This window comes from Aquarana catesbeiana, linkage group LG04, assembly GCF_042186555.1.
Source record: "Aquarana catesbeiana isolate 2022-GZ linkage group LG04, ASM4218655v1, whole genome shotgun sequence".
Classification (NCBI taxonomy): Eukaryota; Metazoa; Chordata; class Amphibia; order Anura; family Ranidae; genus Aquarana; species Aquarana catesbeiana.
This window is the reverse complement of record NC_133327.1, coordinates 521,660,756-521,684,224: the sequence shown is the minus strand read 5'-3', so window position 1 is coordinate 521,684,224 and position 23,469 is coordinate 521,660,756. Positions and strand designations below refer to the sequence as shown.

Sequence of the window (23,469 nt, the reverse complement as noted above, 5' to 3'; positions counted from 1 at the left end):
GAGCACTAAAGAGGTGGGTATAGTGTGTATGGGTTTGGCAAAGTCAGCAGATAGATGGTTGAGGATAGATAGAGAATTGGGATCAGCTGACTTAGCAGTTGGGGGAGGGAGGGTTACTAAAAAGTATTTGGGGACACCACAAAAAAAAGCCTCTGCCACGCTGCCTGAATTTAAATCAAAAATAACATTTCCAAACATTTTAGGGGGTGTTTGGGGTAAAGCACTACTATGGAGCTGATAAAATACATTGTTAAGTGACTACATGAGGTGAATATAGGGCCAGGAGACACCATGCTGGGGAGGTTAGTGAAGGGCAAATATGTATGAAGGACCTAAAATAATAATTACATAAAAATCCAGCATGCATGAGGACAAAGGGGACATTCACAGCATATTACAAGCATGGTAATTAGGGAATGAGGACAGAAATACAATATATTAGCAAACATTCAATACAATAAAATGTGATATAAAAGGATAAAAATCTTACCTTCATATGCTCCTTCTGCAGGACCTGGATGATGGCAGAACAGGTCTCTGGGATAATGATCCCCAGAGCCTGGGGGGAGATGCCTGTCGAGAACTTGAGGTCCTGCAGGCTTCTCCCTGTCACCAAATACCGCAGGGTAGCGACCAACCTCTGCTCCGGAGTGATGGCTTGCCTCATGCAGGTATCCTGCCTGCTGATATAGGGGGTCAGCGAAGCCAACAAACGGTGAAACACGGGGTCCGTCATCCTGAGAAAGTTCCTGAAATCATCAGGATTATTCTCACGGATCTCACGGAGCAAAGGTATATGAGAGAACTGGTCACGCTGAAGCAACCAATTCTTGGTCCATGAACTCCTCCCCACCCTGTTCATGGACTAGACTTGTGTCAAGGTCAGGACCCCAACACCAAGCCCCCGCACAGCATGAACTCTACGAGGAGTACGCATACGAAACATGGTTAGAAAATGGTCGGCTGCTCAGAACGAAGTAACAGAACGCACTGAAGAACAGCAAGGCCTGTGAAGAGCGACCTGAAAAACAGCAACGAGCGGGCAAGATCGCACAGAAAACTCCGATACGAACTGACTGCACGCACTGAAGAGCAGATACAAACCCACAAGCACAAACTGAACGGCAGAAAACGATCTGAAAGCCACGAGTCTCGTCGTACGTGGTGTACGTGACCGCGTGGTTGGCGATCGGAAATTCCGACAACTTTGTGCGACCGTGTGTAGACAAAAAAAGTTTGAGCCAACATCCGTCGGAAAAAATCCTAGGATTTTGTTGTCGGAATGTCCAAACAAAGTCCGACCGTGTGTACGCCCTATAAGAGTTACAATATTTAGGGGAGCCATTGTACAATTAAAATAAGGGGGAGATATGAAAAGAATAAGTTATATCAAATTCTCCCTGGAAAATAATAAGGGGGAAACAATGAAGGGGATGCAGGAAATAAAGTAAGGGCCAATAAATGGTTAGGTAAGTTTCTATTGATATATTTAATAAATTAAGAAGTTTTGTTTTTAAACAGGAAAATAAAAAAGCTCCTAAAAGGAGCAAGTATCCAAAGGTTAGTAGTAAGTACCAACCTGTGGGTACACTTAGTCCAAAGAGTGTCCAAACTGTTTGTTGAGCACTCGAGGAAGTATCGGAGGTGCAGTGACTATCTCCGGGACTACGATGACCATCATGTAAAATAATTTGAAAATAAACATTTAATAATCAAGTCTTAGATGACTAAAAATTTGAGGTACTAATAAATATCTATTTTAGATCAATGACCTTGTTTATAAAATTATAATAGTGTTACATATTAAACGATATTTAGAATAAAAACAATATTCTGAATATGGAATCTAGGTATTAAACTCATACCGTACCATAGTAAATAGAGTGAGAACAAGTCATCCCACTTACCATGAAGATAAAGTGTTACCTTATATAAGTTAATTAGAGTGTAGAAATAACTAAACCACTATAATAACTATATTCTATTTAAATAGGTAGAGACTTAGATCTCTTAATACACAAATAGAATAAATAAACATAGATAAATAGCTTTAAGAGGTAATCAATCTCAAATAGTAAAATATTAAGCAAATTTGGACTTATCTAAACTCTGTAGACACTCTGAGTGGAATTAATTATGGATTTTATCCAGAATTACTCATCTAAGGGATATGTTTGTTAGGATAGTATTGTTTATATTCATACCATCAAGAGATAATTTCAGCTAGAATAGTTTATATGTTATCAAGTATAAATACACATATATTAATTCACTGGTTCAATGCCTGAAGTATATGAAGTGGAATGATTTTATTTATGGGTTCTAGAAATAATAAATTGTATTAATAATAAATCTATGAATCTTTATAGGAACTATAACTTTGTCCATAGTTTTATAATATTGTTATGTAAAATTCACATCTGGAGTAAAAAACAACATTCCAGATATGATAGACAACAACTGAGTATTCTATTTATAGCATAGGAAATAGAATGGGAGTAAACCATCCCTTCCCCTATGAAAGATGGTATGGTATTTTATATTAAATAGTTGGAGTCCAGAACAACTGGATTACTAAATAACCAAATTTCATTTAATTAAACAAGGATTTAAATCCTTTAGTGCATATTTAAAATACTAAAAGATAGAGAGATATGATCTCAAATAATAATAATAATAAAAAAATAATAAGTAGATCTGGGTATATCCACACTCCATACGCAAACTAAATATAATCAAATATGGATTATATCCAGATCCATTTGCTTAAGGAGCATGTGTTTTAGAGTAGTATTTTTCATATACATACTATTTAACCACTTAAGGACCAGCCTTGTTTGGGAATTTAGGTGTTTACATGTTTAAAACAGGTTTTTTTGCTAGAAAATTACTTAGAACCCCCAAACATTATATATTGTTTTTTTTTCTAACACCCTAGAGAATAAAATGGCGGTCATTGCAATACTTTTTTTCACACCATATTTGCACATCGGTCTTACAAGCGTGCTTTTTTGGAAAAAAATCAATTTTTTTGAATAAAAAAATAAGACAACAGTAAAGTTAGCCAAATTTTTTTCTATATTGTGAAAGATAATGTTACGCTGAGTAAATTGATACCCAACATGTCACGCTTCAAATATGCGCCTGCTCGTGGAATGGCGTCAAACTTTTACCCTCAAAAATCTCCATAGGCGACATTTAAAAAATTCTACAGGTTGCATGTTTTGCATTACAGAGGAGGTCTAGGGCTAGAATTATTGCTCTCGCGCAAGCTCGTCGGGACGGGGGGTTTTCAAAAAAAATTTTTTTAATTTTTATTATTTATTTTACATGATTTTATTTATTTTTACACTGTTTTTTTTTTTTAAAAATGTGTAAACATCCCTTGTAATAGAAAAAAGCATGACAGGACCTCTTAAATATGAGATCTGGGGTCAAAAAGACCTCAGATCTCATATTTACACTAAAATGCAATAAAAGAAAAAAAAGTCATTTAAAAAAATGACATTGAAAAAAATGTGCCTTTAAGACGTATGGGCGGAAGTGACGTTTTGATGTCGCTTCCGCCCTGTAATGTCATGGAGACGAGTGGGCGCCACCTTATCCTCACTCGTCTCCAGGCACAGCAAGGAGACAGACACGATCGCCCCAGCCGCTACCGACGGCTCCGGTAAGCGTCGGAGGGCACCGGATCGTGGCGGGAGGGGGGGCCTCTCCCGCCACCGATAAAAGTGATCCTGTAGCGAATCCGCCACAGAGACAACTTTTATCCGAAAGCTGACCGCCGCACGAAAACGGGGATACCGGGGTTATGGCAGCTAGCTGCTGCCATAACAACGATATCCGCCGGCAAACTTTGGACGTACATCGGCGTGCGGTGGTCGGCAAGTGGTTAAGAAAAAAAAAAATAAATAAATATATATATTTTTTTTTAATTAATAAAAATAAATTAATTAAAAAATATATTGTACCTAGTGCAACATATATATTTATAGGTACAAACACATATATTGTGTTTTAGAATAGTATTTTCCATATTCATACTTATTTAATAAAAAACTTTACCCAGTGTAATATATATATATATATATATATATATATATAATGTAATATATACATTTATAGGTATAAACATTCATTCAAAATTCATTTCATTAGTTTATTGGTTCAGTGTCTGAGGTAGGTGATGCAAAACGGCTTCTCTTATGAGCACTTGAAGAAGCAGGTTGCTCTGGAGTGTCCTTTTGGGGTGTTGGGGAACCAGAATTTGCCCGTCGCTTGGATCCTTCTCTAGTTGCCTCAGGTGTTGACAAGATCTAGGATTGTAGAAAGTAATTCATTAGCAATTTTACAAGTGTAGGTAGTTCCTTTGTATGTAAAACGAATTGCAAAAGGAAAAGTCCAGCGGTATGTGATATGGTGATATTGGAGGACCTGTAAATGAGGTTTCATTTCTTTTATCTTCAAAAATGTCTGTTGAGAGAGGTCTTGATAAATTTGGTACCGATGACCCTGAAATATTAAGGATTCTTTGTTGCAGGCTGCATCCAGTAATTGTTCCTTTGTTCGGAAGTAATGTAATTTAATAATTATATCCCTGGGGGACCATTATCTTTCCTTAGTTTTAGGGACCTGTGTATTCTGTCCATTTCTTTTTTTTTAAATCAGAAAGGTGTTTATTGAACAAATTCACATAGCTTCCATTGTACAGACATCATGCAACAACATATATTCATGTAAATATTGCATAGTACATTCCACTCATCATTTGTTACCGAAAATCTTGTATCATTCCAATGCTCTACTACTTTACAATCAGCAATCATTTACAGAACCTCATGAGCCCCCACCGGGGCACTGCAACAGTCTGGACATTACCAGCTCCCTAGGACTCAGTCCAGGGGTATCTAACCATGGTGCCCAAATCTTCTCAAATCTATTGGAACTGCCTCTGTGTTGATAAATATATTTTTCCATAATCAGGGTGTTATCCATATGCGTTATCCAAGATTTCACTGATGGCGGCGAGGCCGATTTCCAGCCAAGTAGTATAAGTTTGCGTGCCTGGAACAGTGCCCTAGTAAGTGCTAGTCTAGTCATCTCTTCCGGCACAATATCTTCTAGGGCTCCTAAAATACAGTGAATTGGATCAAGGGGAATAGTGGTCTGGAACACTTGATTAAGTGTTCCAATAACCTCACTCCAATACCTATGGAGTTTTGGGCATCTCCATAGTAGGTGAATGAGATCACCTTGATGTCGCTCACATCTGCTACATATAGGATCAGGCCTCTTACCCATATTGTGAAGTTTAAGTGGGGTGTAATGCACTCTAAGTACAATATATAGTTGGGATACCTTTTGGGCCACATTGAGAGAACATATATTAATGGATTGCAGAATTTCTTCCCATTGATCTCCCGTAATTGGGCCTATGTCCTGCTCCCATAGGGACGGTGCCTTAGTTGGGTGCGCTTTCAAAAGTTGCATCAATAGCATTTGATAGCAATATGAGATAAATCCTTTAGTTTCTGTACTGGACTGTATCAAATGGAAAATAGGGGTGGGTGACAGTGTCCAGGGAGCAGCTTTTCCCTGTGTGTCCACCGCATGCTTGAGCTGGATATAAGAATAGTACATAGTGTTTGGGAGGTTGTATTTATTTTGTAGCTCTGAAAACGTCAGCAGCTTGCCATTTCTAAATATGTGGGATAAAAGGATAATACCAAATGAGCGCCATTTGGGACCCTGTTGCAGCTTTGCTAGCTCGACGTACGAAAGATTCCCCCATATTGGGCTGTATTCCGTAAATCCTGTCACTTCCTGTAGCTGCCTTCCCTTGTTCCAGATTTTCTGTATTAAAGTAAGAGTGGGTGTTAGTTTATTGGACTTGTGAAACAGCTGAGCCTCCAGACCTAGTGGGATTGTTTCCGCTCCTGTCCCAATCAGCATTAACTGCGCCGATGAGCCAGCAGGGTCTCGGTTCATAGATCCAACCAAGTGTTGCATCTGAGCTGCTATATAGTACAGCCAAGGGTTGGGTACTGCCAGCCCTCCGCTGTCCTTAGGATTTTGTAGCTGTTCCAGCTTGATTCTAGGTGTGCCTGAATTCCACAGCAACTTCCGGAAAAGAGTGTTGACCACCCTAAAGATCTTTAGGTGTATCACTACTGGGGAGTTGTGTAAAAAATAGAGTAGCTGCGGCATTAGAATCATTTTTATTAAATTTGCTTTGCCCGCCAGTGACAGTTTGAGCCTGTTCCATGTGTTGATTTTGTCCCTAAATCTGGATAACAGGGGGTGTATGTTTAGTGGGCAATATTCCGCAAGTTTAGGTGAAATTTGTATGCCCAGATATTTAAATGATGACGTTACTGGAACCGAGCAGGAATCCGGTAAATTCACCTCTCCCCCCTCGTCCAGCAACATCAAAGCCGACTTAGACCAATTAATTGTCAGGCCAGAAAAATGGCCGAACCCAGTTATGATTCTTGTCACCTCCACCAAAGACATTGTGGTGTCCCCCAGGAAAAGCATCATGTCGTCAGCGTACAGCATAATCTTTTCATGGAGGTTCCCATATTTAAAGCCCGTGATCCCCTGATTGGCCCTTACTGCAGCCGCCAATGGCTCAATGGCGATGGCAAAGAGCAGGGGAGACAGGGGGCATCCCTGCCTTGTGCCCCTGCCCAAAGCAAACGCATGAGACATCCTACCTGACATCCTGATAGTCGCCTTTGGGGAGGCATACAGCAGTTTGACCCATGCTATAAAGCGACTTCCAAACCCAAGCTTTGACAGTACCGCCCATAGATATCTCCAGCCCACACTATCAAACGCCTTATTGGCGTCCAGGGAGAGCAGAGCCCTGCTCCCTTTATTATCTGACTGCAGCTGCATATTTAAAAATAGGCGTCTGAGGTTGGTGGCAGTGGATTTTTGCGGCATAAACCCGGCCTGATCGGGATGTATTATGGAGTCAATGATCCGATTGACCCTAAGCGCCAGGGCCTTAGCCAGGATTTTAACATCACTTTGCAGTAGTGAAATAGGCCTGTATGAGCCCGGGTCAACCGGATCCTTCCCAGGTTTCAATAATAAAATTATATTAGCTCTAGTCATGGAGATTGGCAAACTGCCTTCTTTAAGCGAGTCGTTGAACACTTCCAGAAGGTGTGGCATTATCCACTCGCCATACTGGGCAAAAACCTCCATGGGGATACCATCCTCTCCTGGAGCCTTACACGTAGGAAAGGAACATGCCGCATGTTGTAACTCTTCCAGTGTCAGGGGAGCTTCCAGTGATTGCCTAGCCCCCTCAGATAGAGAGGGCAGATCAATCCCTGAAAGGTATACCTCTAGCTCGTTATCTGTGTATTCATCCCTCGCACTATAAAGATCTTTGTAAAAGGATGCTAGCTCTGATAAAACTTGATCCAGGCCATTGACCACCTTTCCACCGGCTGTTCGAATCGCCCCAACCGCTGGAGACAGTTGCTGGGACTTGGCTATTTTTGCCAATAACCGTCCCGTTTTTTCCCCCTCTTCATAAAATGCCTGTTTGCTAAAGAACCTTTTGCGTTCTGCGGCGGAGGTTCTCAAGCGGTCCAGTGAATCTTGGGCCGAAATCCAAGCCTCCCTCGCAGACTCTGTAGGGTCAGTAACATATGCAAGCTCCAGCTGGCGCACCTGATCCCCAACCTGCTCCAATAGTGCTGAGGAATTTCTCTTGACCGTGGCTATTTCGGCAATAAATACTCCCCTAAGGTAGGCCTTAAAGGCTTCCCAGGTTTGAATTTTACCTGTTAAATGCTTATGAGAGTTAAAGAATGTTTCTATTTGATTAGGAATTCGCTCTGGGGAGTTAAACAATTTCAGCCAAAAGGCGTTGAGCTTCCATGGCGCCCTAGGTAATGAGGTTGGGGGTTGAGCGGCCAGCCATACAGCCACAGGTGAATGGTCAGATATTCCACGAGGGAAGTACTCTATCTTAGAGATATATTCTAGCAAGTTGGGGGTGCCTATACTAAGGTCTATACGGTACAGGGATCCGTGGGTTTTAGAAAAGCATGAAAACTGCTTTACATTAGGGTTGCGTATGCGCCAAAAATCGGTCCAACCTAATTCCAGAACTAGGCGGCTGAGTGCTGTACCCCTACCACCCCTAGGAGAATGGACTGGGGGATGCCTATCCAATTTAGGGTCTAGATAGCAGTTAAAGTCTCCCATGATCAGCAGTGGGACATCAGGTTTGCCAGCCAGGTACATCAGCAACAACTGTAGCACCTCCCGTGAAAACGGGGGTGGAATATATATAAAGGCTATAATCAATGTTAAGGTATACAACTTGCAGTAAATGAATACATATCTACCAGCACCATCCACCAGCGAGTCCAGCTCCTGGTATGTCAAAGCTTTGTGTATCAGTACACTCACCCCGCGGGAATAGGCGGTGTGAGTGGAGTGATAGGACTTGCCCACCCAGGCATATTGCAGGCAGTTCACATTGTCTCCCAGGAGGTGTGTCTCCTGAAGGGCAATAATGGCCGGATGGAATTTGCGCAAACCAGAGGAGATCATGGTCCTTTTTAAAGGGTCATTCACTCCGCGCACATTCCATGAAACTATGGGCGTAGATACCATTGCAAATATTCAAAAATACAATAAGAGGAGGTTCTTCTGAGAGTCAGAGCTGATCTGGTTATATGGTTACCCATGAGCATTAGAATTTGTTGCATCAAAAAGCATTTTTTCGATAAAAAGTTGTCCCAATGGAAGCTCAGTGTTCCGAAAGGATGGATACTCTTGCGCAACTGCGCGGCAAAACAGTGAAAAAAAAAAAAACCCAAAGCAAAAGTAGGAACAGATTGTGTTGAGGGCCCTGGATCCCGCCACACCGTGGCGCATACCTCCAGAACTGTCCTGAAGCTGTAGGGTATGCGATCTGTCCTGGATATTAATGCCAACAGGGCATTGAAACATTAGCCATGCATCCCATGACTTCAAGCATTTTCTACTTATTCTGCACGGTATCGTCCCCTGTGCGGGTCTGTGCTTCAAGTGAACTAAACTGGTTGTGAAAGATATAACGGTATTTCAGTGGTAGTCACTCGCTGTGTAAACAACTGGTATAGTTCCTCTTCAAACTGGTATACATAAAAGGGAAAAAAAAAATGAACGCCTTGCTTTCTCTTGCATTTCTTCTGCCATCTCTGGTTTATCTGGCTCCGTCGTCCCGGCCCTGGCGGCGCAGCGTTGCTCATTATGATCTAGCCATGTTGCAGCATCATGCGCATTTTCAAAAAAGTGGTTCTGTCCGTTAGCCGTTACTCTCAGCTTGGCTGGGAACATCATTGCATAGGATAGTTGCAGCCCCTGTAGCCTCTTTTTAACATCTGCAAATTTTGATCGCCTGCGTTGCACTTCGGTGGAAAAATCTGGGTAAAATGATATTTTAGTGCCGTTGTGTTTAATGCTGCCTTTTTCCCTGGCCAATCTCAGTATCACCTCCCGGTCCTTGTAGTTCAGGAGCCTGGCCAGCACTGATCTTGGGGGGTTCCCAGGGGGAAGAGGGCGTGGGGGTACTCTATGGGCCCTTTCCACTGTGTAGATGGGAGAGAAAGCTTCTTTACCAAAGACTTCCTGTAGCCATTCTTCAATAAAGGCAGTGGGGTCACGTCCTTCCACTTTTTCAGGGAGTCCCACTATGCGCACATTATTGCGTCGCAGGCGGTTCTCGATTTCGTCGGTTTTACTAAGGGCTTGAAAGGCATTTTGAGTGGCCATCCTGACATCTCTGTGAAGGGGGGGCAACTGGTCCTCCACGTCGCTCACCCGGCCCTCCACTGCTGTGGTTCTTTCCCTGATCTTTTGTAGATCTTGGCGCATAAGGGACACTGTTTCTTTCAGGCCTCCAAATTTCTCCTTCAAATCATCAACTGAAGCAGTGCATTTGTGCACAGGATTTCACTCAAAGAAGGTTGTACATTGTCCTCTGTGGGGGAGTCAGATTGATCAGACATGAGATCCTGCTGCAGATCTAATGGCACTGTGTCATCTAACATGCTTGTATCCTCCCTGTTAATCAGCTCAGAGGTGTACAAGGGCTGGGGGGAGTCATGCAGAGGGGAATTAGAGTGTCCGGCCAGCTTTTGAGCATAATAAAGCATGTCCCTGGATTGCTCCTTGCTTTTAGGAAGTTTGCTGGACTTACCCCCCTGTTCGGATTTCTTTTCCAGGCCGCGCTGTGCTTTAGGAGGCTGTGACCGGCCGGCGCCATCTTGGTCAGCTTGGGACTCCCAGGCCTCGGTCTCCATTCGGTTCCCCCGGGTCATCATCGGCTCCAATCGCTCAGCAATCGACACCGGGTGTCTCCAGGAGGTATCAGGCAGCTCTCTGGGGCAAAAACGGGCGATCACGGTGGTGAGGAAAGGATATAAGGCAGGATTCTCAGCGGGAGCTCCGTGCAGCAGGTCTGCTCACATGCCTCGTCAGGCCACGCCCCCCCATTCTGTCCATTTCTAGTCTTTCTATTGGGACTGATGGTACCAGTTCCTGAAATAGTGCAGTGGCTGTGGACTGTAAATCTTCAATATTTTCAGGGATTCCTCTAATACTGAGATTGGATCTCCTATTCTTATTTTCGAAATCCTCAAGGCGGGTTTGGAGGGAAGAATATTCTTCCCTGAGGCATTCCAATTCTTCAGCCTGATTAGATATTGTGGCATCCATTTCATCAGTTCTCTGTTCTAGAATAGATGTGTGCCTTCCCACCTCACGAATTTCTCTAGTTAATTTTTGTGTAATAGCGTCTGATGTATTTTGTAAGGCTTTATTTAAAATCCTCTCAAATTGGTTAATTAATTCAAAATTAGGTGAAGCCTGTTGCAGGGAATTAGACATAATCTTAATGTCATATTCTGAATCAGAGCGCTGTATGGAAACAGGCAGCTGCAGCTGTTTCTGTGAGTCTGTGAGGAGAGCAGTGCCGCCGTTTTTGAGGTAGATTTAATCAGAGAATCTTGAGCTTTCCCTGTTTTTAGTTTAGCTTTCCTTCTACTGTACATCATCTCAAAAGATGCTCAGGGGTATTAGCAAAGTACCTGTTATAAATTTAGGCAGGTTTTCAGTCCAGACCTGGGTTATTAGCGGTTTATGTCCCGGTCAGTGCGGAGCGCTCAGGCAGACATGTCTACCTCAGGTGATCTCGCGCATGTGCCTCCCCAATACAGTATTATTCCTAGTAGCTTTTCTCGCATTGCCCTGGTGAAAGAATATCTCTGATGGCTCAGTAACAAAAAAAAAATAAAACATTTTTGAGTTGATTTTGCACACATATTTATTATATAGCTATCAAACAAATGTTATCTCATAGTTCTGTCTTGTCACCATTTACAATAAATATTGTACTTCAAAACATTCCCAAGGTTTGTTCCTGACAAGCTCTTTTCAAATTCAGCATCCATTTCTTGACTTTGAGCTCCTGAAAAATAATTTTTCCAGTCTCCAACTTCCCCTAGAAACAGATTAAATATTAAAAATATAATGTTCAAATTTAAATAAATATTACTGGGGCTGAATAAAACAAATAGTACATTTCTACAATTGTATTATTACAGTGGTAATGTTAGGCTGAAGGGCCCAAAGATATAGGTCATAAGTATGAACTATACAGTTCAAATTACAAAACCTTCATAATTTACAAGTTTGTCTATGCACTCAGCAATGCAATAAGCTATTGATCTAATCTAACTGTATTACAAGCCTGCCAAGACTGCAGAGAAGCCTGCTACCTTCTTTGAAAGAAATTTTGCCCCTACGTGTCCAGCTCAAGGTGGGTGGATAATTCCTAGCATTTGTGAACTACTGACTAGACCATGTGTCAAATGAGTCATCACATTTTTATTCTCAGGGTAAAAAAATCAAATGTTTGACACCCTCTCTGTAGGGTTTTTTTTCCTCTTTACCCTGCTCCCTTTGTCCTCAGAAGTTAGTGGACTTGCATTAGGACTTTGAGGAACTCCAGGCTCAGGGGTTGTAGTGATCTTAGTACCCACAGAAAGGTTTGGAATTTGTTCATTTCTGGATTTCAAAGCCTGTAAAAATTATAAAGTTCAAGATGAAGTCAATCCAGTCAGTAGTGGTGTCCCTGCATTCCAAATTCCAAGTTCCAAATTGTTGGCACCAGCTTACCTGCCTACGAGGTTACATACAAGTATATGCTGTTTTTTTATCTACCTCTGTAAGTACCTGATCATTTTTAATAAAAGTTAACATAGCAGTTTTACACTATGTGCAGCCTCTGTTCCTTTCTATGAATGTGGGTACTGCCTGGCCTGACTTGCTGACCTATGGAGTGGCTGAGGTTTAAATTGGCAAGTCGCTGTGATCACTGGAGGCTTGTTCTCAACATGCTTGTCTGATCTCAGTTATAGGGATCAATTGTATCTTGTAAGAGCATATTGTTGCTGTGGTGGAGGGCACAATGTGTTTTTTCATCCCTTCAAGATATTTTCACCAGATTGGTGTATGACGGAATGCTTTACTTCTCTTGAACTTTTTTAGTTTCTTCAAGCACATTGAAGATTTTCACATCATTGGACTTTGATATATTTAACTTTTCACTTATCCTTTACTGCTTATTTTGGCTTTTTTGAGTTGATGCAAACCTATTATGTATATTTATTGGTTGTGACATCTAGTATTGGGATGTTTAGTGGGTGCAGCTCTGAACACATTTTTCCACATTAAGCGCATAAGAAATTATTTTTATTTATTAGAACCTGTGGAGTTGCCTGGAGAAGAGGGATGTGCATGGCTGCACTGACATCACTGACGCAGATCTCATATTAAGGGATCAGTTCATAAAGGGCCTGAAGACTGGCCCAGTCCAGAGGGCCCTGCAAGGGAGGGTTAAGGTGCAACCCACAATGTGGTGGTGGGAGCAGTTGTGTGGGAACAGGAGGAAATAGATGCAATGGTGGCAATCACCAAGATATTTGCACCTGCATACTTCAAAGAGGAGGCCCTGGCACCTTCAACCCTGTCACCCATGCAAACCTACTGACAAAACTAGTTCAAGATGTGGCTGCCTTGAAACAGGCAGTCTTGAATTCTAGACTGTATTTGTTTATCACGATGACATCATAATTTTTTCCAAGACATTTGAAGAACAAGTGAAACATCTGGATTGGGTATTCTACCATGTGTTCTCTCACTTGGCACAATACGAACTAAAAGTTAAACCCAGCAAGTGCCACATGATCAGACAAAAGATACAGAACTTGGGGCCCATTGTCAAGACCAGAGGTGTCTCCCTGACGTCAGGGAGTGTAATGGAAATTTGTAAGTTCTGTATATAATTGTATTGTATTTTGTATGTATTGCACACTGCCCTCACTGTGCACACGGCACTAATAATGTTTTCAGTAAATGTTTACATTCTTTTGAGTCCTGATTAGAATAAGCCTGCCTATGTAACGCCCCTTGTTACCATAAACGTACAATTGTAATATTAATGTGATACCTACGTAATCATGTGCATAAAAACCTTCAATTGCGTCATAATAAAGCAGAACAGTAATTTGGAAAGATGCTGAGCGTATCTTTTGTGTCTGTTCCCTACTGCAGTAGTTATTATTAATTTGGAACCACTAATCAATATGAGGATAGGAGTTGCCTATCATCAATTCAACCGAGTCAGCATGGCGAGCCAGCCAGGAGGGGATTCCAGGTGACCCTGAGTATCCGAAACGAGGAGCTTGAGACGATCCGGGAATTTCTGATAATCAGCCGGCTGAGGTAAGCCTTTTGCTTACATTTGAGTTATCAGACTTCCTTGATCGGTAAGGCATTTTCGGGACAAAGGGTACCTATTTTACTCCCCTTAATCGAACTGTATTGATTGGTGGTTATATGTTATGTTGTCCCTGTCTATTGTCCATCGGAGTGTTATAAATAAGAAAGGGAAGAATAGTACTGTTCACAGGTATATGTAGTACATCTGCTAGATAAAGTAGTTTAGAGGCAAGAGGGTATAGGCACAAGTAGAGAAGAGAGAAGACTGGCCAGTCATTATGGGCATTGAATTAAGTAAGGGAATGAAGGGTAAGAGACCCTCAAAAATGCCCAGCGCAAGAGGAGCGCTACATATGAACCAAAGGTGCGGTTCCACCTATACTGAGCCCCTAGATTAATGGTTAGAGTGGACAGGGATCCACATTGGGTAACTGGGTTACCAAAGTCCACAGGGACTAAGAATCACACAGAGTAAACAGCTAGAGAAACAGCTATCTATGTGAGCAGGATGGATCAAGGGTGACATTAACACTAGACAGAAAGGGACATTTTCATGTTAAGTTGTGGGATGAATTTGGGGTCAGGCACTACAACTATTAGAGTCAGAAACAGAGAAATGAGAATTAAAACAGAATACTTTATATGTTGTCAGAGAGGGAAGATGGGATGAGCACTCTGGCTGACCGTCTGATCATAGAAGCTAGATATAAAAGTTATTTAAACAAAATAAGGAAAGCAGAATTTAGGCAGGGAAATATTAAAGAGTTAAAAGAAAGTGAGAGAATGATATGCATGTGTTGTGTACAAATGGGAAAAATGTAAGCGATTTTAGAGAGATATTGGAGTATGCGTGTGCGAATGCTGGGACCTTTAGTTCTATTGCTTGTGTGTGTCATGTACGCAGATGTGACCCCCTCCTTTGTGCTCTCATGAAAGAAATGTGGCTGGGATGAGAGGTTAGTGATAAGCTGGAAGGACATCATGCCAATTCCAGTTTTTTAGACAAAACATTTATAACAAAATGTGCCGGGTTAACGAATCTAATGGTAAACAATGTGATCACAATTATTTTGAATCTGTTTTCCAAACATGGTAAAATGAAGGTTACATTTAACCGTGTATTACACAAATTGAATATCCTTTGATAGTGGAAACAGTGCATTTAAAAAAGGGAAATTAAGTAAAATTAATTAATAATGAGTATTAATTTCTAATATGAGTTTAACAATTATATAGATATATTGAAACTGGTTTAGACAACCTTTGGTTGGAAATGAAGTCCAGGTTATTGGGGAAATTTGTAATGAATGAGATTAGTTTAGATTAAGATAACAATTTTGTAATTTTACATTTATACAATAAGCCCTTATTGAGAGAAAAAAAGATTAAGATGAGGTTGTTATTTGGAATAAAGCTGCCATAATATTTAACAAAGCCAAGATGGATGGGATACATAAGAAGTATTTCTACAAAAATGAAATTTCAAGGTTCTTGATAATAACTTGATGTCAGTCCATGATGTGAGAGTTGTTATAAATAAAATTTAAATATAACAGACCCATCACATCAAGTCCACACACCCTGTTAGGATAGATGCCACCTGCAGCCAGTTGTTTTATAGTTTTTGATGCTTTCTGGTCCATCATACAGATTGTTGGTCTTTTTGTTTTTATTTATTTTTATTTTTGAAATCCAAAGCAGAATGTGTGGATTGTGAAATGATGTGCCCATTTTTCTTGTAAGTGCAGTGGTATAAGCAGAAGAATATTTTGGATTTATGGGCATCTCTCCATGACCGCAGGGTATTGTTATCATTTATTATAATATTGCCAGGAAGAAGTTGTCTTTTGAAACATGAAACTGGAGTTCTTATACAAACAGTGTGATAGAAAACAAGCCATTGTAATATATTTATGCAAGCTGGACCCAGTAATGAAGGGTTCACCCCGATATATCAGAGCTGTGGCTTTATGCAAAGGTGCTATTAGACAAAGTTAGATATTGTTTTGGTCAAACATTTAATTTTTAATGGTCCGACATTCTGTGCAGCAAATATACAGCTAACTAAATGTTTGTTTAATGAAAGGTTTAAAATATGAGTTTGTTTATGTACAAATCTAACAATGAAAAATGCGTACATTTATTCAAAAGAAAGGAAAAGACGCATGTGTTAAATTGATGGTGTAGGAATCAGCTGCTGTGAGCCCAGTGCGGGACACACTCCCTGAAGACCCAGATATTTAATTTTTTGTAGATTTGAGTATGCAGTTTATCACCCAGAAGGATACTCTGTATTCAAAGTCATTGGATCCTTTTTCCCCAGCTCAAGAAGCAGAGCTCCATGTTTTAGCAAAGCCTGTGAGCTATAAAAAGAGTATATATTTATATAGATAGTCGAGATATAGAGAGCTTTTGGTTCCATTTGAAGGGCCAGAAGTTTGTTTTTACTTCGGCAGGTAAACCAATCAAGCATGCCAAGTTAATTTGATCGGCTGTTTTCAGCCTTCCAGGTTCTTGCTGAGGTAGCCATATTAACTTTCACACATGGGAGCAGACCAGGTGACTAGGGATGCTGCATTTACAGCCCCGGACACTTGATGGGTCTGTGCAACTCACAGATTCCACCCTAGTTCTGGCCCAGTATAGCTGGGATTAATAATTCAACTTTAAGGACCCCAGAACGAGAAGAACAAGTGGTCCACAGGGGGCAACTTCTTATGAAACAGGACTTTGGAAAAGGTGATCATTTATGTCTGCCAGCCACTCTTTTCCCTTCAGCTTGACACATGGACCGTGTCATCAGTCACAAGCAGTTATGGCTGCCTTAGTAAATGAGCATGGGATAGAGCCAGGGTTCACCACAGTTGTTTTACTAACATACCACTTCTTGTTTTACCTGTTACCAAAGGTGTTACCAAAAGCTGAACATCCCTCCCAGAGATTACATAAAAGATATATCCAGATGCCCAAGTCAGGATCTTACGAGTATGCATTTTGTCTGTATGGACATGTTTTTTGGATGTCCAGTGGCAAATGCTACTGCAAAGGCCACAGTAAAAAGTGTTATCAGAAGTAGTTTGTAAGTACAGAGTGCCAGAAAGTACAGAGAGTAACAGAGGAAATCATTTTTTATAGGAGAGTCCTTAATAGAAGTTTTGGGGTTTTATTTTTACACCCCTTACTGTCTACAATGTAGCGGACAAAGTAGAGTAAGAAACTAGAAACCTTTTGCCTGAATGTTTGATTTGTTTCCCTCTTGTGATCACAGTCTAGGGTACTTTTTGATTAAATTACTTTAATTGTAAGGGATATATATATATATTTGAAAAGTAGTTTAGCCATGTTGAAGTCATATCTTGTCTTTTGTACGTCTTCCATTTTATGTAGAATTGTCTGTGTTTACATATGCTGATAAGTCAGCATGCCAACAATTAAGCTAGAAGGCCATTCTGGCCACAGGAGTGTACAGCCAGTACTCTGTAAATATGTCTTATCAATCATTTGTTTTTCACAATGAAAAGTCATTTTGTAATGAAAAAGTTGCTCAGCTATTATTTTCTCCACAATGGAGTTTTTTGCCTCTTTGGCTAGGACTACCTCCACCTAAGCATGTGGAGGTTCCAGGTTAAAGGTGATAGCAGGTATGGTTAGTGATCAAAATATTGATCAAAAGAGGGGAGACTGTAATGGAAATTTGTAAGTTCTGTATATAATTGTATTGTATTTTGTATGTATTGCACACTGCCCTCACTGTGCACACGGCACTAATAATGTTTTCAGTAAATGTTTACATTCTTTTGAGTCCTGATTAGAATAAGCCTGCCTATGTAACGCCCCTTGTTACCATAAACGTACAATTGTAATATTAATGTGATACCTACGTAATCATGTGCATAAAAACCTTCAATTGCGTCATAATAAAGCAGAACAGTAATTTGGAAAGATGCTGAGCGTATCTTTTGTGTCTGTTCCCTACTGCAGTAGTTATTATTAATTTGGAACCACTAATCAATATGAGGATAGGAGTTGCCTATCATCAATTCAACCGAGTCAGGGAGACACCTCTGGTCTTGACAATGGGCCCCAAGTCTCCCTGACCCCAGTGGCATCACTAGGGTTGGTGTCACCCGGTGGGGAAAAAATTGGTGTCACCCCCCTCCACCAACTATAGTCTTCCCTCAGTACAGACCCCCCCTCAGTACAGACCCCCCCTCCACTAACTACAGACCCCCCTCCATTAAGTACAGACCCCCCTCACTCAGTAAAGAACCCCCACTAAGTACAGAACCCCCTCCCGCAGTACAGACCCCCCTACATCAGTATAGACCCTCCTCAGTGCAGACCCCCCCTCCATCAGTGCTGATCACCCCCCTCAGTGCAGACACCCCCTCCATCAGTGCAGACCCCCATCAGTGCAGACCCCCCTCAATGCAGACCACCCCCCCTCCATCAGTGCAGACCACACCAACCTCAGTGCAGACCCCCCTCCATCAGTGCAGACCCCCAAGTGCAGAGTGCAGACCCCCCCTCAATCAGTGCAGACCCCTCCTCCATCAGTGCATACCCTCCGTCAGTGCAGACCCCCTCCATCAGTGCAGACCCCCCTCAGTGCAGACCCCCCTCCATCAGTGCAGCCCTACCTCAGTGCAGACATTAAACTTTACAGACCTCAGAACAGCACGGGTTACAGCGGCATGTCCTTTGGACTCCCTCCTCCCTCTCACACGGTGGAGTAAATGTAAACAGAGGAGGAGGAGGCGGTTTCAGTCCGCTCTGCTGTGTGAGACAGCCGGCAAGACACGAAAGATCAGTATAGGGGGTGAACACCACATGGCATTAGCGGTATCGCTGCCCACAGGTGTCACCCCTCTGGCGGGTGTCACCCGGTGCGGTCCGCCCCCCCTAGCGACACCACTGCCCCTTACCACACTCAAAGCAATGGCACCTGTGAATGATTCATGAAACCTGTGAATAGTTCAATCCCACCCTACTGTGAATGCTGCGGACCCTAGAGCTCAGTTACAATGATTGGTGGTAACAACACGTGGGAGCCATAATATTGGCCTACAAAAACATGGCTCAAATCCACAGGTCATGCGCATGATGTTCAAATGGTATGGTCGAATTCCTTTGGACCTCCTGTTGGGGACACCGGGATTACCTCCCGTTCAGAACGCCTAGTTCCTGGGTAAAGGAACAGTGGGGGTGGATGGAAAGCCAAGCAGATGTTTTTGGACAAGCACAGGACATGGCTCCTGAACCTGTCTGCGACCGGGGGACTGGGTGTTGATAAAGAATGCCAACCCAGAGAAGCAAGCTAGAGCGCACCACATATCTGGTGGTAGGGCAGCCTTTCCCACCTACCCCTGTCTATGATCTGGTCTCAGAGAGGCCTGACCCTGTGAAGAAGCGACAGAATCAAAATATGCTAAAACCCGTTGATGGCTGGGAGGCATTTGACGCCATGGATTTACCCCTGATGTGTAAACTTCCAACTGACTGGTACCTGCCACCCCTCATGATCAAGCCTCTGGCCTATCATAGTCCCGAGCCTGGCGACATTGAAGACGAAAGCCCCGAAACACCCCCCCCCCTAATCCAGTGCCACTGACAGTATTGACACATCCAAAGATTCAACCTGGGGACCAGGTGAGGAGAATGTGGAAGATACACCTGATCCCCTAATGCCTGAGTCACTGTCTGCAGCTGAACTCTTACTAAGCAACTTTACAGAGAATCCAGAGAGCTGGCACTATTTGTAGTCTAACTGCAGGCAGCTGCCTGCAAGATATTCTGTCTATGTTGTTTAAATTGTTTAAAAAGGAACAAATCAGTTTTTAACCCTCCCAATGTGGACACTAAACACTTTGAAGTATTCAAGAGTATGGTTTTGAGTGATTTGGATTTGATGAAGGTTAGGAAAATTAAAGACCCCTCCTTTGTTAAAAAGGGAATCGCCTCTTTAGAGTCCAAAAAAGATGTGATTATCCGGTGGTCTGGTAGTGATGAATAAACAATACTACAAAGAGGAAATGTGCCGCCTTTTGGAAGATACTAATACTTATAAGTTACTCAAAAGCGACCCTATTTTTGAATTTAAAGAAGACTTGGGTCTTTTAGTTCAGAAGGGCCTTAAACGGAAAGTGCTTACTAAAAAAGAAGCAGATTATTTAGATCCTAGTGTTTGCAGGACCCCTATAATTTATTTTTTGCCGAAAGTCCACAAAAACACATTACAGCCACCTGGGCGACCAATAGTCAATGGCATAGATTCAGTGTCAGCGCGATTAGGCCAGTATATTGATTTTTCTCTTAAACCAAGCGTCTCAGAGGATAAGTCTTTTCTTAGAGACACTAAACAGTTTATTCAGATTCTGGAAGGTGTCCCATGTATGTTTGACAGCTTGCATTGTTATGGTCCAAATTGTCTAGCAAACACAGAAAGTTTACAATGTTTAGAATTTTGTTTGACCAAAAATTATTTTTGGTACAATAAGAATTTTTATTTGCAAACTATGGGCGTGGCTATGGGGTGAAATTCACCCCCAGTGTTGCTAATTTATTTATGGCATTATGGGAGGAAGTGTTTTTCAAGATCCCCCACAACAGCTGAAATGCTACAAACGTTATATTGACGATCTCGTCATGATATGGGAAGGGGACATGTGTAGTCTGGAGACTTGTATGCTTAGATTGAATACCAATATGAATAATATTTCCCTTTTGTGGAACATAGATTCTCAACAGATTGTGTTCCTTGATCTGGAGATTTTCAAGGATGGAGATTCATTTAAGACACGGAATCATTTTAAGCCTTCTGGCAGAAACGGCTACATTCCGTTGGATAGCTGCCGTCACAAAAGTTGGCTTTGTAACATTCCCAGGGGACAGTTCATTCATTTTAGATGAAACTGTACCTCTGATAGTGATTTTTTGGCTCAATCTAATGTTCTGGCAGATAGATTCCAACAAAAAGGTTATAGTAAGGATGTTATTCGGAAGGAAATAGCAAGGGTTGGCTCTCTGAATAGGACCAACCTCATTGCTGACTCCAATAATAAAAAGGAAGTTAAATATGAATTCAAAATCATATTGGATTACAATATTCAACACAAACAGTTCAAAAAAATAGTGGTAAAACATTGGGAAGTTTTAAGAAAGGATAAGGTCCTGGGAGCTGTCCTTTCCCTATGCCCTTTATTTATTTACAAAAGGGCTCCCACACTGAGGGATGTTATAGCCTCAGGGGTTATTGACCCTCCCGTTTTCAAAGAAAACAGGATTTTTTAGTTTTTAACAGATTTTTATTTTCCACTAAGAAATCTTATACAATTAAAAACCCTATCACGTGTGGTACTGTTGGTATGGTCTACATGCTGGAATGCAATTGTGGGTTCCAGTATGTGGGCCATACCTCACGTGCTCTTGGGGTTCGGATGGGTGAGTAGGTAAACAACCTAAAGAGGGGTCTTAGGTCTCATAGTGTCTCCAGACCTTTTCGACAATGCCATAATAGGGATCCCAGATGTTTAAAATTCTGGGGAATTGAAAGGGTGGCCCGGCATTGGAGGGGGGAAATTATATTCGTCATATAATTCAAAGAGAATCTTATTGGATTGTGGAAACTAAGGTTTTGACACCTGAAGGGTTAAACGTCGACTTTGATCTTAACTGCTTAATTTCTGACAAATAAATTCCCCCTCTTCAGTTTTCTACTAATTTTATAATAATTTTATAATAATTTTTTTATGTTTTATATGTGTTTACATATATATATTTTTAATCATTAAATTTTAAGGTATGGATTTTAGTATAATTTTTTATCTCTTATTATATTAATTTTAAAGGTATATATGCATTTATTTTTTATTCTTAATGTATGGGTAATGATTTGATGGTTATTGATTTTGAAGGACAGCATCGGGTGATTTTAATATTGAATTTACAAATGTGATATTATTGGCATCCTCATGAAGGCAGTGTTCTAGCTATATAGGTTTTCATTTAGAATTTTATACATTTTCTTTATGTGTAGAAATACACGGAAAGTTCTAATTATGTAGAAATTGAAGCTTAGATAAGATGATAGTCTTAAAAGCGTCTTGGCCTTTTGGCTAAGATCAAGTGTAGTATCTGTTCTTATCAGTTTCCAGAGGAGACGCTGTGCTACTCTCGTTGGGAAGGACCAGCAATTTCAATGGTGTTATAGTGCCTGGAAAGGTGGTTTCAGCAGGGACTATGCCATGCTGCCCGACAGATACTGGGGGCTAGCCGATGGTTGAGTCTGAGCCTTCCGGAAGGGTGCTCCTGGTGAGGATGGGTGCTGCATCTGGGTCTGGCTGGAGGGACGGGTCCCTGGCCTTCTGGCCTAGCTTGTGGTAGCTCTAGCTACAGGCAGTTATTCGGGAGAGAAAACATACTCCTCCTTTGGGGGGGAGTGGTTAGTATTTCTCGAATGTAATTAGAAAGGAGTGATGAGAACGACGGTGGAGCCTGATGGTAAAGGGCTCTCATCAAGCTCCCTGAACTTCATGCCTTTCTGCCTGGAGTGGGGGCTGCTGTGGTCTGGGTCGTTGGTCAGGGTTGGTCCTGAAAGCCTATGGAGTATGTGCCCCTGGAGTTAAGTTTTGACAAAAGCCTGGAAACTGGTTTCTATGTAGAGCTGCATCAGATTTTGCACTCTCCAGTTTTAATATATCAACCCCTACAGTATGTGTTTTTAGAATGATCTAGTGAAGATATAGCTACAGATAAACAAGTACAACGTGCACAGGAGACTTTGTTTCATCTCCGTGTATCATCTGAGGCTAGTCACTTCTGTGGGAATATTTGAGGGTTTTCAACTACGGTAAGTACACTCCTTACTTTAAAAAGTGCCCTCCATGACTCAGAACTTAACAATTACCACTTTAGAAGAACCATGTTTTTAACTCTGCACAACCTACAATGAATTCAGTACAGGAGCCTTGCTAACTCTTTGAGAAAGTAATCCTCAAATAGTGCTTGTGGAAGTAAACTATCCAGATCACAGGGCTGTAATACCATAATGACAATCATGGACCAGTGTTTAGGGCAGAAGATTAGAGGGGCAGCACCAAGCCTCAAAATTTACAATCCTAGATAAAACTTGTTTTATTACCCTTTTCTGATAACCTCTATATATTTATGGCTAAATCTTAAAAGAGAACTAAAAGGGGAAAAGGGGTGCAGGGGGAGTTAAGAGATAAAAGAAGGCTCATTATAGTTAAGGAAGAATAAAACTACCTATACTTTCTTGTAGCCAGTATATTTGAAAAGTCGTTTTTCAATTAAAAATACAACATGCATTCAATATGCATTTTAACATTAATTTTTACTAAAAATATACAATGGCATAAGGGGTAGAGACTAGTACAGTGTGATGTCTAAATACAGCCCTGCCTTCTTAGAGATCAGAAACCCACCCACTGTGAAGTTTTAGAGCAATAACCTAATCTTAGTATACATAGTATTGGTAGTCATCTCAGTTGAAGCCTCAGCAAAGGTTAAACTTTCAGTAAAAATATTGCAGAATGTTTACCTACTTCTTTCATATCTTCAAAAGTCATCAACAAAACTGTGTCTGTGTCAAGATGTTTATTCCAAACAACAGCATGGTCAAAGTAAGAACCCCAGACAACTGAAATAACCAGA

The 23,469-nt window shown here is 41.4% G+C and overlaps 1 protein-coding gene and 1 non-coding gene across 8 annotated transcripts in view; one reads left to right on the top strand and one right to left on the bottom strand.

Moving 5' to 3' along the window:
* Positions 1 to 4,145: 4,145 nt before the first annotated feature.
* Positions 4,146 to 23,469, bottom strand: part of LOC141140519 (sulfotransferase 6B1-like) — a 37,301-nt gene continuing 17,977 nt past the window's right edge. For 2 of the 7 annotated variants that reach the window (XM_073627801.1, XM_073627807.1), the window contains 2 exons: positions 23,361 to 23,455; positions 4,146 to 4,316 (listed from right to left, as the gene is read on the bottom strand). In XM_073627801.1, the coding sequence (XP_073483902.1) occupies positions 4,155 to 4,316; positions 23,361 to 23,455 (257 nt within the window). In that variant the 3' untranslated portion in view covers positions 4,146 to 4,154. Of the gene's footprint in view, positions 4,317 to 11,326; positions 11,516 to 23,356; positions 23,456 to 23,469 lie in introns of those variants that run through there. The other 5 variants (XM_073627802.1, XM_073627804.1, XM_073627806.1 and 2 more) reach the window with 5 other exon arrangements.
* Positions 21,892 to 22,091, top strand: LOC141141930 (U2 spliceosomal RNA). The gene has a single exon (XR_012244276.1). It is a non-coding gene; the product is annotated as a U2 spliceosomal RNA (small nuclear RNA).